Genomic DNA, 15,789 nt, shown 5'->3' with positions numbered 1-15,789 from the left:
AATTTGATTACTATGTGTCTCGGCGTGTTTCTCCTTGGGTTTATCCTGTATGGGACTCTGCACTTCCTGGACTTGGGTGGCTATTTCTTTTCCCATGTTAGGGAAGTTTTCAACTATAATCTCTTCACATATTTTCTTGGGTCCTTTCTCTCTTCTCCTTCTGGGACCCCTATAATGTGAATGTTGGTGCATTTAATGTTGTCCCAGAGGTCTCTTAGGTTGTCTTCATTTCTTTTCATTCTTTTTTCTTTATTCTGTTCCACAGCAGTGAATTCCACCATTCTGTCTTCCAGGTCACTTATCTGTTCTTCTGCCTCATTTATTCTGCTCTTGATTCCTTCTAGTGTAGTTTTCATTTCAGTTATTGTATTGTTCATCTCTGTTTGTTTGTTCTTTAATTCTTCTAGGTCTTTGTTAAACATTTCTTGTATCTTCTTGATCTTTGCTGCCATTCTTTTTCCGAGGTCCTGGATCATCTTCACTATCATTATTCTGAATTCTTTTTCTGGAAGGTTGCCTATCTCCACTTCATTTAGTTGTTTTTCTGGGGTTTTATCTTGTTCCTTCATCTGGTACATAGTCCTCTGCCTTTTCATTTGTCTATCTTTCTGTGAATGTGGTTTTCGTTCCACAGGCTGCAGAATTGTAGTTCTTCTTGCTTCTGCTGTCTGCCCTCTGGTGGATGAGGCTATCTAAGAGGATTGTGCAAGCTTCCTGATGGGAGGGACTTGAGAACTTCATATTTTAAACAGTCAATAGAAAAACCGAGTATTACTTTAAAACATGTAAAAAAATCATAAAATGAACATTTTTCAGATTATTTCACAAGATTGATTCTCTTATAAGGACATAACTCTGCCACTGTTGTATTTTGCTATTAATACAATTATCTGAAGCATTATGTACAACTACAATTAACTTAACTAACATCTGTATCGTCTGTAACAAATTTTAGAACCAAAAGTTAAAAGCAATCCCAATATGAAGCATTGATTTGTTTAGCTACTATTATCTGAAATATTTAACTCTGTATTTATTTATTTACTTATTTTTCTGTTTGAGAAAACTCTGAGAAAAATTGTCAGAGAATACAAATCACTGAAGAAGTTACAAAAAACAGGTGTGTGATTCTTCACTGAGTTTAGTATATAATCTTTATATATTTTAGTGACTTGTCAAAATTTCATCTTACATGATAAAATTTATTACTGCTATTAAGGTTGTCTGCAGGCCATTTAGATCAGCATTTTCTGATTTTTTTAAAAAACATATTTTTGGAGTTCACAAGTAAAGACACTCTATGCATTGGGGCAAACCACTACAAAAGTCCATTATAATACTTTGAATTTCTAAGAATAACTGATTCTGTTTTAATGTACCTACATTTGTAAGTGAAAATGTCAAGGCAAATTCAAGTCAATAAACATTTCTGAACACCTACACAAGCTGTCTTGAAAAAGGGAAAAAGACTCTGAGCACACGAATATAAAGGAAGGATTCCAAGACAAAGTATTGTCACTCATACTTTAAGGATAATAGGAGTCAAGCAAGCAAGCACTAGAAAAATGGTGTCTCAGGTAGAAAAACTCACCAGAGTAAACACAGATGTGTCAGGTAACACAGTACATGTGCAGAACTATAGTAGTTCAGTATTACCAGAGGGCAAATTGCTCAGTGAAGAAAGAAAAATAAGGATGATAAAATTAAGCAAGAGCCAGAACAGCCCAAGGCTTTATGATCTGACTGAGCTTTGTCCAGGAGGGGATGAGGAGTGTCTAAAAGGTTTAAATAATGACGGGGTTCAGGGCAGGCCACCCCAAAATATACCACTTTGACATACTGATTGTTTTGAATTAAAGTTACCTGAGAAACAGTGGGTACAAGAACACTCTGAGCCTCCTTTATGTACCCCCCGAAAGCAGGAAATACGTTCCCATGTGGAAGCCACCCTCCCTGTACCAGGAGGTAAACAGACATTCTTATGGCCAGAGACAGGGCATTCAGGGCCGAGAAGTCTGTGTAAACACACTCTTCTTAGTTTCTTCACTAATTAGTACTGAAGCCTAAGTTTCTTTGTCTAAAAGGGTATATCAACAGGCTGCTTTGATTACTCTTGGGTACCTTTGCACATACAAAATTAAAATTTTTTTTCTCCTGTTAATCTGCCTTGTATCAATTATTAGACCAGCCAAAAGAACTTAGAGGGGTAGAGGGAAATTTTTCCCTTCCTGACAATGAGAGTAACATAGTAGATCTGCAATTAGCAAAATCTGTTATAGTGGCTGTGATGAGGTCAAAACTGAAAACAAAAGAGACTCTTTTGGGAGGGACGGTTCTTGGAAGGAAGAAGATGATTACAAACTTTTTAAACTTCATGCACTTAAACATTCCTGTCAAAACATAGGAATAATGAAAATTAGATGTAAAAATGTAGGAATTGGCACACAAGCAATACTTTAAATCATGAGACTGATGGCCCAGAGAGTATATGTCTATTAAAGAATGTCTAACAGATATTTTAGTAAAGGTACTAAGTAACTGTGGCAAATAGATCATTTTGGATTGAAAATTTAAGCCGAAGTTCGAGAACCTATGGCCCATGAGTCAATCCAGCCTCCTGCCTGTTTTCTGTGAATGAAGTTTTATAGAAACACAGCCAGCCACACATGTTCTTTGACATCTTGTCTATGGCTGCTTTTGCACTATAGCAGAGTGGAATAGTTGTGACCAAGACCATATGGTCGATGAAGTCTAAAGTATTCATTATCTGGCCCTCTACAAGAACAATTTGAATCTGACACCCCTAATATAAAAAAATTATCTCAGATCCAGGGAAAGAAAATGGCCTCAATTATCTCTTGTAAAATGAGAGCATTCTAGTAAATGATTTTTCAGACCCTTTTCTTCTTTAACAATCTATTGTTACTTGAAAAGGGCAAGTATTGACATCCCTCATCAATGTCATGTGATAAAGTGAAATGAGCACAGCGCTTATTCTTGAACTGAGGATAATAGCATCTATGATAATCAACTCTTAGGATTGCTCTGGGGATTAAATGGGATTATTTACTTTAAAAGAAAAGGATAGTGACTCATTATGTCAAACATTCAATGAGTGTCTGTTATTACTAACATTAACATAATTATACTAATAATATGCATTAGCAGGCCACATTTGGGGTTGGGGTGGGGTTCTGAGAATTATAAATGTCATGAGAGCTGCATTTCTTGCAAATGGGAAGAACAAGAAACAGAAGATCAGTTATATTTTCACTGGTTGAGCAAAAATCCTAGAACTCAGTTATTACCATAAACACATGGAATTTTTTCAGAAGACATTTATAGTTCTTTCTCAAATGATCTAGAAATGGGTATAATACTTAGAGTACTCAGAAGAGACATGCAGGCTTAACAGTCCTGTCATTCCCAAACAAGAATTTTCCACTACTGACACTAGGATTATCTTGGCAACACTTGTTGCATTCTACCTTAGCAGGTACCAGTAAATAAAGTATCCCGGCATTTGAGTAGAATAAGTATAAACTTCAAAATCCCATAAAATAAAACCTGTGGTGCCTGGAAAACTGAATCATACTATACTTTTCAAAAGTGTCACGTATAAACTTATTGCAAGTAGGGTTCAAGCCAAAGGATGTCTGGAACAAGCAGCTTTTTGCACTAATTCCATCACCTTTCCATTCTTTCAATAAAAGAAAGTTGAGTTTCCAGAAAACTGCCTAAGTAATCTATTTTTAGGTAGCTATAGATTTTTATCCTAAGGGAATAGTGCTTAGGCTTGGAATATTCTTACCATCTTCCTGTCTGCTAATGACTCAACCCATGGACAAGATCTGTTTTACTGTTTTTGTTTTTTCTCAGAATGTGTAGCATTAGTACAGAGAAAATTTTGTAAAAAACATAATCCATCATACAAACAATATATAACTTGGCAAAAGCATTATAATATGAAAGGTATTTTAAATTGTGCTTATACCTGGAATTCTATTAAAATTCAATTATTAAGGAGGCCTTGGAGGCATGTAACTTGCCTTTTCAAGTATAGGTTTTAGGATAAAAACTTCTGTTCAAACACACACACACATAAAACACCAACACACAAACGCCTAGAAAGCTTTTGGATATGAGTGAAATCTTTCTAATTATTTCTGCCAACAAGTTCACGATAATCATCTGCCTATTCAGCTTTCAGAAACAAACCATAAAGATCCTTCTCTAATGTTGCCTATTTTGCTATTATGCACCCAATTTCACAAAACATAAAATTGGAGATTATGCTTCCTCTCTTATTAAATGAAGCACTAAATCTTAGTACTTCTATCTCTTAAATATATCTTGATTCTAGCCATTTCTGCACATTCACTATAAAACTACCCTAGTCCTAGCCACCACCATTATTTCTTAGACTATTGCAATAGCCTCTAAATGAAATCAAATGCATCAAGGAATCCCTCTGGATCACTTTAGTCCATTCTCTGTGTTGCATCCAGAATGATGTGTAAAATGCAAAGCTGATCACATCAATTTCTACTGTGCAGTACTCCTTTATAGAGTTCAAACTTCGAAGGCCCACCTTGACCTAGACCTGTGTAGTTCTCACCTTAACTCTCCCCAATGTGTAATTCATTCTCTCTGTTTCAGATACACTGGCTCTTTCCAGTTCTAACCATCCTATGTGCTACTCTTTCCAAATAGAAATGCTATTCCTCTTACTCCTCATAGACTCAGACCCCGCTCAGTCTTCCAAATTTCAGCTTTCTCCCTTATACTTAAGAAGATCTATCCTGATATTCTATTCCAGGCTAAATTGCCCCTTTCTCAAACAGACCTAATTAAAGTTCTTACCTTGGGGTGGTGGATAGAAGGGACAGATAGTGACCAGGGTCCTGTGACCTCCCAACCACTGGGTCACTTCCCAGGCTAACTCATCTTTTAATTAAGCTCATATTATTAAGAATCTTCATTTACAAAAACAAAAATAGCTAAATAATATTATTTCCTTACTTCAGATCAAGATATGAAAATCTGGAAAATCAGCACATATGGAAATGCCTCATTCTTCTAAAGTAAGATGTAATTTTAAAAAGTATTACATTATGAAATAAGCTACATGTATGTCAAAATACCTGACACACAGATGTTCAGTAAATGCTATATGAATTTATATTAAGCAATTAATTAGATAATGAAGAGACTAGGATAGTTCCCTGTAAAGTGCTAACTAGACAGCACCTAAAGTAAGTTTAAAATGAATTAGTAAGAAACAGCATTGGAGTGAGTTTTAATGATTAAGAAATCATTTTCAGAAGGTAGGACCTGGCTACACATGGAAGGATAGATTTCTTGGGAGATGGGAGAAAAATTAATCTTGCAACTGTTGTTAAAGAGAGAGAAAAAAAGGGATAAATGCAAAAGGGAAGAGCTAGACTTAACGCAATAAAACCCAGACTATGAAAGAGGAAGATACATAAGAAAGCGGTAAATACAAGAGAAACCATTTTTAAAATCCCATGAGTCTTGTGATAAGGATTAAAGTACAGAAAGGTGTCAAAAATTGCTCAAAAAAGGAATATCCTACCACCTGATTCATATTGAACATGACTATAATAATCTAAATTGCTCTACTATATCTTTATGTAAAAGACATCCATCGTGGATCATACAAAAGTAAAAAGACGTCACAAAATATTGTAGTATAGACAATATTTTTAGAAAGAGAGGCTACTTAGATGTAATCAAGGACATCCTGCTCTTTTATAGATAAAAATTCTGACCTAAAGTTCAGAGACAGGAAATAACTTGACAAGGTTAATAGGTGTGTTATTTGCATACACCTAGTACCTGTACCTTGAATCCCACTCCAGGTTCACATCCTTACCTTGCCAAAGATCTCCTAAAACGTTAAATAGCCAATTCTTTTCTATTCAACACCTCCTTTACAAAAACATAATTTTGTTTTCTCCATGAAGTAAAATCCTTTTAGATATTATAAACAAAGTCAGGCTTAGCTATGTTCATATTAACATATATATTAATTTATAATAAATTACAGAAGTATAACATGTAATTTTAAAATAATAAATGGTACTGAAAATATATTTGGCTCCATCTTTGTAAAGAAATAGCATAACATAATTAAGCTAAGGGCCATTTCCACTGTTTAAAATAGAATCCAGTGCACAAAAAAATCTAATAAAAGAAATCCCCAGACATAATTTTTAAAAACTGAATGACCAAACCAATTGTTTATTTCCTTTTCTAGGGCTAAAATTCATGTAAGCCACTTAACAAAGGAGGCTATTTTCATTTATTTTGCCTCCTATTCATTTCATGTTAAATTTTATAAACTGATTTGCTAGGACAGCACTGGCAAATAAATTCACAAACAACTTTGCTCATCTGACCAAGTTTAGTAAACTACTTAAAACAGAAAATTAGTGATTCCAAACCCCATGCTTAATCAAGAAAAAAAAAAATTATTCAGAAAACAGAGAAAAAGTTATCTGGAATTCATTCTATTTGTACATCCATTAGAACATCATTCTATCTGAAAATAAATAACCTTTTTTCATTAAAAGAAAGACTATCAGAAGGTATGTCCTATGAGAATCAGTTCTTTACACATCATCAGTTTCATGTCCATCACAATTAATCTTAGGGAATTTCTATATCCCACAACACAAACTTTCTAGTAACCATTTAGCCGGAAGCAAAGATCTCCTAAAACTTAAAAAAACAGTCAATTCTTTCTATTCAACACCTCCTACAAGAATGACTTCATCATTCCTCATCTTTGTGTTAGATATGAATCCCTTTGTGACTGAAAGGGCAAAAAGGTTCTAAAGGTATTTTAAACCAATATTGATTTAGGCAGGAAATACCTGAGACTTACTATATGAGAAGAAAAATGAAAACATTTGTAGAAATTTTGTGGAAGTGATTGCATTTCTGCCACTGAAGCTGTGTACAAACATGAAAGAGAAAACTTTAAAGTATCTTAAGTGATGACATCACAGACGTTTAACATAAAGTTATAATTTTCTAAGGGAAAAATCAAGGTATCCATAAGGCTACAATAGCAACATGGTTGAGATAGGAATAGAAGAGGGAATGGGGCCTAATCCCTTGGTCATTCATTGGCTATTAAACACACACACACACACACACACACACACACACACACAAAATATCCATTCAAAAATAAATGTAAATAAACTAGGACCTGAAACATTCATAGTTGACCCTTGAACAGTGTTGGGGGTTAGGGGCACCAACCCTTTGCACAGCTGAAAATCCACGCATAACTTACGGTCAGCCCTCCGAATACACGATTCCTCCTCCACCCCACAGTTCCTCAGCATCCGTGGATTCAACCAACTAGGATCCTGTAGTACTACAGTATTTACTACTAAAAAAAATCTGCCTATAAGTGGACCTGCGCAGTTCAAACCAATATTGTTCTAAGGTAAACTGTGCCCCATAAAGAGTAAACCCAATATGGAAGCAGTAAGAATTACGATAAGAAGTGCTCTCTTTTTTGGTCTTATAAGAAATTTTGCCTTAAAAACACACTTTCTTAGTCCAGTAGTGATAAGGTTAACAGAATGAAATGTATAGAACAAGAAGTTAAAGTGAAAAATATACATGCTGGGTTCTGTTAAGAAATTTAACAGGACCACAGATTTTTATAACTTAAATTCAATAAAGGCTCAGTACCCTGTGAAGCTAAAGAAAGAAAGCATTAGCACTTAAAAGAAGGAATCAGTGTGTTTTTCCAATTGTCATTTGTTCTTTATTAGGAAGAAATTTTAAACACATATATATATGTATATGTGTATTTTTAATCTCTTTCCATCTTATTATTTAACACATTCATGAGAGCATAAGAGTAACAAGTGTATATGATAAACTGCACATTGGATTGATTCTGTTCCTGGCTCTGCCACTGGTGAGTGTGGAACCTTCTGGAAACAATTTACATCTCTGTGACAGTTTCCCCAGATGTGAAAGTATCAAGTGTCAATTGATGGTGGTTTTCCATTTTTTTTATTTGCTGACATGTTCAAATATTAAACATTTTGAAGTATTTTAAAGATCATGTATTCTGATCTGTTATGTCAATAAACTACTTCCCTGTAACTAGAACTAAATTAGGTACTTTTGAAGGTTTATTTATGTTTGTCAAAGCATTAAAATTCCATATGGGAATTTATGTTTTTTGCTTAAGTAAATTCATGAAAAGATTCCTATCTCTCCTAAAGCACCAATAAAATTACTGTCTACATTGTCAGGGGAAATTAGAGCTCTTGGGTAATTATCCAGATAATTACTGTAAAATTATTTTTCTGTGGAAAGTGATAAACTATTTTATCAAGTAAAATTAAAGAATTTGTTTCATTTCTCAGTTTTTAACTTCCACTTAAATTTGTGGCCAATTTCTGCTTTTAAAAATTAAACTTTTGGTGCCTATTATATGAATCAGCTATGCTCACTGAATAAATAAGAATATACTGTCCATTATCTCATCTGATAGTAGTACTAAAGGATATTTTGTGGCAATCTTGCCAGATCCAAATAAAGTAGAATCTCTATTTTATTTTCTGGACATGGAAAGTATTTTTTGACAGTTTTACATCTGATTTTACATAAACTTGGATGGAAAACAGCTACACTTAGCCCTGTCTTCTGAAAATCTCCTCCATTGCCGGGGAAAAAACACCTCTCTGATCATTAATTTCTAAGCAAAGACAGCCTACAATTCAGACTCTTAACACTTTTGTGTCTTGTACAATTTAAATAGAAGCCTATGGGGTTTTTTTGGAGTGATTTTTATATCAGAAACTTTATGAATTTACCTTTTACTATTCTAATAGATCTAAAATATTGTCTTTTCTAAATATTTATCATTACTTAAGTAGTGAACAAAAACAAATAATAGGAGTAGAAAATAGAGAACTGAACATGTCCCATGTTGATAGTTATTGTATCAGATGATTCCAAAAGAGCTTTCAGATGACCCTCTTGACAGCTGCAATCTGAAAAAGGTGCTAGCAGTACTATACACCCCCTGGTAACCGCAAGAAAGAGAGGCTAACAAAAACTTCAGTCAACTCAGGATAAAAACTTGGCTCCTTGATAACTTACGTGATAGACTAAACAGCATCAGAAATCACATCTGAAAAGGATTCTTAAACATAATTCCTACACAACTTTACGAAAGAAAGCATTGGCTTTTAATGTTTATAAGGTTTTTCTTGTTAAAAAAACACAGAAAGTGATCTAAATTTTTAAAATTCCTTCATGCCAACCAGTTTCTAGTTTTAAAAAGGCTTTTTTTTTTCTTTCAAGTAGAGACTAGTCTAGTACAAGGTGTGATTGCTATCCAAATATGTGTTCCCAAAGGCTCACAGTTGAAAGATTGCATACAATAACAAACGTCATCCTAAGCCACACAGATGCACTGAGCAACAGAATACTTAAAAAGTGACCCCACCCAACTATCTCTGCTCACTTTAATGCTGGCACCTATTTTATCATCCGTCAGTCTCCAGCTGACTACAGAAATCTGGAAAATTCGGATAATTCATTATAACTACAATTAAGTTATACCTACCAAAACAAAAGATTTTTTAAGTTGATCAAATTAACATTGATAAATTCCTTAAATCATATTCAACAACATCAAGAATTAAGAGGCAGGCAAAATTAGACTACTTGAAATACATAAAAAGAATATAAGAATGATGACCAAATAGATGGTCCAAAAGGGTATTTAGAACAAAGTAGTAATAAAGAATATTTCTTACAAAACTAAAAATAACCAAAAATATTTTCGCAAAAATGACCACTTGAAATGAAGTATGTCACAACGTATCATATAAATGTCTACAAGATCATTCAAAAAAGTTTATTTTTGCAAACATAACCTAAATTTTAAAAATAGAAGATAAAATAAAATTATTTTAATAAATATCTTAGTTCTTCTAAAATAAAATCCCAATTATCTGTCCTACTTTTCATGCTAAAGTTTTGTTCCTTTCTCTACATGGATCTTAAAGCAGTAGCCTCTACCTATGCCAGTTTATCTTAGATAACAAAAACCTCCTACATTAAGTATTTCCTAACCCATTTTGCTTTCATAAAATCCAGGGAGAAGTTGATCTCTGATCTTTGAACAACCAAGAATCCTACAGAACCCGAACTAAAACCTAAGCATCCTAAATACCTAGAACCCAGCACCACTAATCGTCCATTCCTTTAGTAGTTAGCTCCCTCCAAGGGGTAAATACTCCAGAATGAAGTTGAAAGTCACACGTACCTTTTGAATGACTACTGAATGACAGCTAACCAGGGTATTCCAAAATATTTTTCTATATCTACATAAGAATATAATAGAAGAGATATGTGGGCTTCATCAATACTGTAGGCCTGACATCAATTTTTTAGCACTGAGAACATGATCTAATGTTTTCGTCAAACAAATGCCCCAGCTAAACTGACTTTCAGTCTCATTTCTTCTGAATGTTTGTCCTTGTACAGTAAAACATGATGACACTGCAAATGACAGCCTTAACTAAATACCCTCTGAGTTGAAAAAACCCTCACAAACACCTACTCAACCACAATTTTCCTTTTCATCTGACTGATTCCTACCAAGCCTTCCTCTCTTCAGATGGACTGAAAATCAAAGTTGATAAACCTTGGCATAGGAAAAAGGACCACTGTACTACATCTCAGCCAAGAAAAAATAGGCCCGTAAACATTTACAATACATGCATTCAATAACTATTGAATCACATAATCCCAAAATAAAAATGGAGATACTTTTCTATGACTCGGATATCACTTTGGATTTATTTTCTGATGAATAAAATCTACCTGTTGAGGGAAGCAAATGAACCGACTCTTCTCAGAATTTAAAAGTGCTTTAAAAAGGCTTATTTAAAAAAAAAAAAAAATCCCCCATGGTAGGGTCCTTTTTGTCTTGGCTTAATCTTCTAGAGAAGTAATTCAGATAGAAGCAAAGTAAACACACCATAGCCTCAGAGCTACCTGATTCACATAATATCTTTTCAATTACATATATATGTATATATGTCTGCATATGTATTCATACTTTCATATCCACACACTATATGTATATGTGTATGTATTGTTCCCACTTAACTAATGTAAAAATTGTGTCCCCAGATATCTAGACTCAACTTTAAGTCTTTTATTCTACACTATAATATTTTCCACACAACTGTTTATTTGGGGAATATTTGAATGATTCTGCCAAATTTTAAGTCACAGGGAAACTGAAATGGCCTTTTGGCAATTTGGGGGTAAAGTAGCATGAGAAGGGAATAAAAAGTTGAAGCCTTTACACAATCATTTACAGGACAATTAAAAAATCCAGAGACAATTTACTTGACTCTCAATCCAACAAGGCAGTATTCTTTACCTTTCCAGTGATTTGTTCTACCCCAAGGATACGGATTCCAGATATGTTCTAGTGACATTTTCCTATTAAGTTTAATAATAACCGTAATAATCACCACACTGATTCTACCTATGCAATGGGAAAATAACAGGTAGACAAGTATTAACTACAGAGTGACAACTCTCCAGTTTAAAGTGAACATTTTACAGTTTTTATAGCATATTGACTTAGCGTATACTGACTTATAATAATACTACTCTAAAACTAGTTCTCGTAGACGCTTCCTTCCTAACTAGAGGATGGTCCATCTTTTCCCTTAGTTTAATACAGAATACTAGGTAGCCAAAAAAAAGGATGAAAATCTGGCATTTACTAGGATACGTGAAATGGAACTCTACAGAAGTCAACAGAAAACTAAATTCAAATATTTATGGAAGCAATACAAAGGACTGAACTTGAGATACAATAGTAACAATAAACTACAAGAACTAACAGTTTAAAAATGCTGTGTGTATGTGTGTGTGTGTATGTATTTGGTGAAGAGAAGCAGAGGAAAGGGGTAGAAGGAAAATTCAGTGATGACACAGATTCCCACGTGCGTGCCTGCCGCAACTATACTGCCACTAAGAGAAGTCAATTGACGGGGAATGTGCTTTTGGGAGAGATCTGACATGCTAGGTGTGAGAAGATAGTCAAGTACTCAAATGGAAGTACCTGATAAAATGCTGAACAATGTAGGACTGAAGCTCAGGAATCAGATTAGAGCAGCATAAGTAAGCTTTGACTGATCTCATCCAAATTGGAAAGAGCAGGAGCTAGACTGTTAAATGAAACTAACATTGCACGGCTGCCAAGGGCCCAGCACTATAATATCAACTACATTTTACATTCATTCATTTTAATCCTGACAGTGATTTAAGAAGTAGGGCTACTAGCCTCATTTCTAAAAGGAGGAAAGCAAGCCTCAGAAAAGTTAAGTAACTTGACCAAGGAACCGAGGTATTCTGAATTCAAAGCCTTTGCTCTCTTTACAGTACTCTTCTGCTTCTTCAGAAGAATATCTGGGGACATGGTGTGAATGAGATTTCTAAGCAGGTTAATGTGGAGCAATGAATAGGGAGCCAAACAGAACTCTGAATTTATCTCCAACCTATGGAGACTTAGAGCCCTTCGGCACTGGGAACATCTCCTGCTGTTCCTAAAAATCTCAATGAAAACATCTATATTTCTGTTGAAATCATTCACATGAGGAATTTGGGTTTCCATGATCAGCAGCACTCATGGACCTCATCTCTAGGGCATAAAATCAAATACAATAGGCAGGTGAAATAATCAAACTTCCCCCAACTGCTAATTTGTTTCTACTTGCAGGGCTCAGTCTAGAGCTACTTATTTTTAGTGCAAATTTTCTTTATTCTGTATTAATAATCTCACCTAACAAGAATTTAATTCCCACACTATGGCACAGGCCTGAGCTTTATGAATTCAGCAATTGCTAAGCAATTGTTTTGAGAATTTCATGTTTGGAACGCCTTCCCACAGCAAAATGCTGCTGACAACAGATTCTTCTCAGCTAGTTTGTCAGTCCTGGGCTCTGATTTTGTTACTTCCTGGTTTTGCCCTCTGAAATTCCCCTCTGCTGCACAGTTTAAAAGGCCAATCAAGTAAATTCTGTACTAAACATACACTTCTAGTCTTTCACAGAAAAGATCTCTCCAAAACTTTCATGGGCCATTCTTCTAGGACTTCTCTTTTATCTGTTGCTCATTCTACTTTTGCTGTCCATGGAACAGAGAAGATGAAACAACCTAAGAGTATTTTCTTCCATCTGATTTGTGCCCCTCAGTTTTTTAACTTTGGGATTTCTTCTCTAATGGCATTCTGGTAGTACACTAAAATAAAGCTCTTTCACATTATCCAAACAACAAGTCAACTCAGCAATAACCTCTGAAATTCTAATGAAGGAAAAGACATGCAATTTTTGCTAGGGTGAAAACCTAGCAAATCAGTCCAACCAAATAATTGAAATAATAAGGACCTGCAGTCAGAGAAGTCAAAGCAAGAAAGTGCGTTCAAGAACCCACCGAGAAGAGTTTCTTCTTTTGGATTTAGATGGATTTCTTCAGTTGGATGAAATTTTGTTAAAAAGAAAAGTTGAATTTCAAGGAACAAAGCCTAAGTTTGAAAAGTCTGCATTAATTCACTTACTGAAATAACAACAACAGGATATAAAATGGAAAGATTACTCTCTTCAAGCATATTCAGTAATTTCTGGGTTTCTTCAAAATCAGAGGTCATAACCTGAAAGACCAGAAAAATAAAAGAAGTTCTTAAATGACTTAAGAGTTCATTCAATGAGAAAAATGGAGAGCTTTTAAACATTTAAACATTCAAAATATCTATCAAGCTTAATTTTAAATTTTCAAACAATGTTAAAGGATACCCATAAGATTATAGCTATTAAAATTTTTTAAATTCATTAATTCAAACCTATCTTCTTATCTACTTTTTACAAGAAATTTGAAAATACCGTCTAAAGAAATATCACCCTCTTCTCATTATGTGAGCTAGGTTGTTAGAAAATGTTATTTCCCTATTTCAAAAGACAAAAATAACATTTCTAAGTACATATTGAATAACACAACTCACCTATCAAAATCTTAAATTCAAATACTTAAGAATCAAGAAAAGTAAGTACTTGTCAAACATTACATTTATACAAATCCTCAAGTGCTTTCAATCATTTGTATTAACTACTTACATTCACACAAACAAAATTGTAGCATTCCTCTAAGATGATTTGCTGAAGATCTCTGCCAGATGTGACTTTTACATGCTAGGAGAAAAAATTAGAGGAAAAAAGAGTTTACAAACTAGATAGAAAGACCAAACATGAGCATAAACAACTTTATGAGCACAAAATTTCTATAGGCACATAACGCCAAGGACCACGTATAAGAGCAAAATAATTCAGACTGAAGTTTATGACGCTACCAAAAAAAACCCCACTTGAACTAGTCCAAAAATAATTAACATTGTTGTAGCAAATAAGGATATAGGAAATTGTTTTAGATAAAAAAATGTTGAAAAGGCTCAAGATATATTCAGGAATAGGCAAATAGTCTGGTTTTTCTTATACAAAAAATATACAGTAGAAAATATTTGAATAAAATTTAAAAATTGGTTAGACAAGAATTTTTAAAGAATTCTGGAAGCATGTTAAGTACTACAGTTACAAAGAATACATTTAACTAAATATGGAATGACTAGAAACAGGGAAAGCAACAAGAGATTACCATAACCGGCCTTCTTCTGAGGGTCCAGATCAAGATAGCAGAGTAGGAAGATCCTGAGCTCACCCCTCCCATGAAACACCAAAACTACAACTACATATAGAATGACTATCTCTGAGAATGACTTGAAGATTAGCAGAACAGACTTTCTACAACCAAGGCTATAAAGAAAAGGCCACATCAAGACAGGTAGGACGGGCAGAGGGCCAGACATGCAGTCTAATCAGAACCCCCACCCCCAGTGCAGCAGTCCATAAGCAGGAGGGATATCGCAACTGTGAAGGTTCCCCCTGAGGAGCTAGGAGTCTGAGCCCCACATTGCCCAAGGGGCCTGCACCAGGAAGATGAGTCCCCATAATGTCTGGCTTTGAAAACCAGTGGGGCGCACATCCGGGAGAGGTAGAGGGCTATGAGAAATCAAGATACCGCTCGTGAAAGGTTCACAAACAAACTCACTCACTCAGAGTCCCAGCACAGAGGCAGCACCTTGAAAAGAGCCTAGGTATTATCAGAAGGAAATTTACTGACTAATTTTAGGGCTTGTGCTGGAGGGGCAGAAATCTGGTAGAACTCTCTCCAGGGACGGAAGCACTGGCAGGCAACATTTTTTTTTTTAAACTCTTCTTCTACCTACCAGGCCGTTGCCATTTCTGCCACTGTTTATCAACCTAGTTAACCCATGTGCCCCACCCCAGTATTCCCCTGAGGAACAGCCCTCCTCAACCCACCCAACTGGCCCAACCCAACCAACCCACCCAACCCGGCTGGCCTCTCCAAAGTAGCTGCTACCCCACCCCACCCAGTGGCTGGCCTCAGTCAGCACCAGCACCCCTCCAAAGTGGCTCCTGCTCTCAGGGGCCAGCCCCACACATCAGCAGTCCTGGAGCAGTCGTGGCCAGACCTCTCAGCCAGCCAGGCCAAGAACCAGCACACGCTTTCAGCGTGCCTGCAACAACTGTGGCCCAACCACAATAGGAGGGCACAATGACCAGGAGAGACTGCACCATCAGGCCCCACAGGACACCATTTATATAAGGTCACTCTTTCAAAACC

The 15,789-nt window shown here is 35.3% G+C and overlaps 1 protein-coding gene across 3 annotated transcripts in view; it reads right to left on the bottom strand.

Moving 5' to 3' along the window:
• CRPPA (CDP-L-ribitol pyrophosphorylase A) overlaps nt 1-15,789 on the bottom strand; it is a 326,472-nt gene that overhangs the window by 126,420 nt on the left and 184,263 nt on the right. For all 3 annotated transcript variants that reach the window (XM_061197723.1, XM_061197725.1, XM_061197726.1), the window contains exons 7-8: nt 14,205-14,279; nt 13,652-13,744 (exon numbers count right to left, since the gene is read on the bottom strand). In XM_061197723.1, coding sequence (XP_061053706.1) covers nt 13,652-13,744; nt 14,205-14,279 — 168 coding nt within the window. The remainder of the gene's footprint in view (nt 1-13,651; nt 13,745-14,204; nt 14,280-15,789) is intronic.

This window comes from Eubalaena glacialis, chromosome 8, assembly GCF_028564815.1.
Source record: "Eubalaena glacialis isolate mEubGla1 chromosome 8, mEubGla1.1.hap2.+ XY, whole genome shotgun sequence".
In the NCBI taxonomy this organism is placed as follows: domain Eukaryota; kingdom Metazoa; phylum Chordata; class Mammalia; order Artiodactyla; family Balaenidae; genus Eubalaena; species Eubalaena glacialis.
This window is presented reverse-complemented; position numbering and strand designations above follow the sequence as displayed.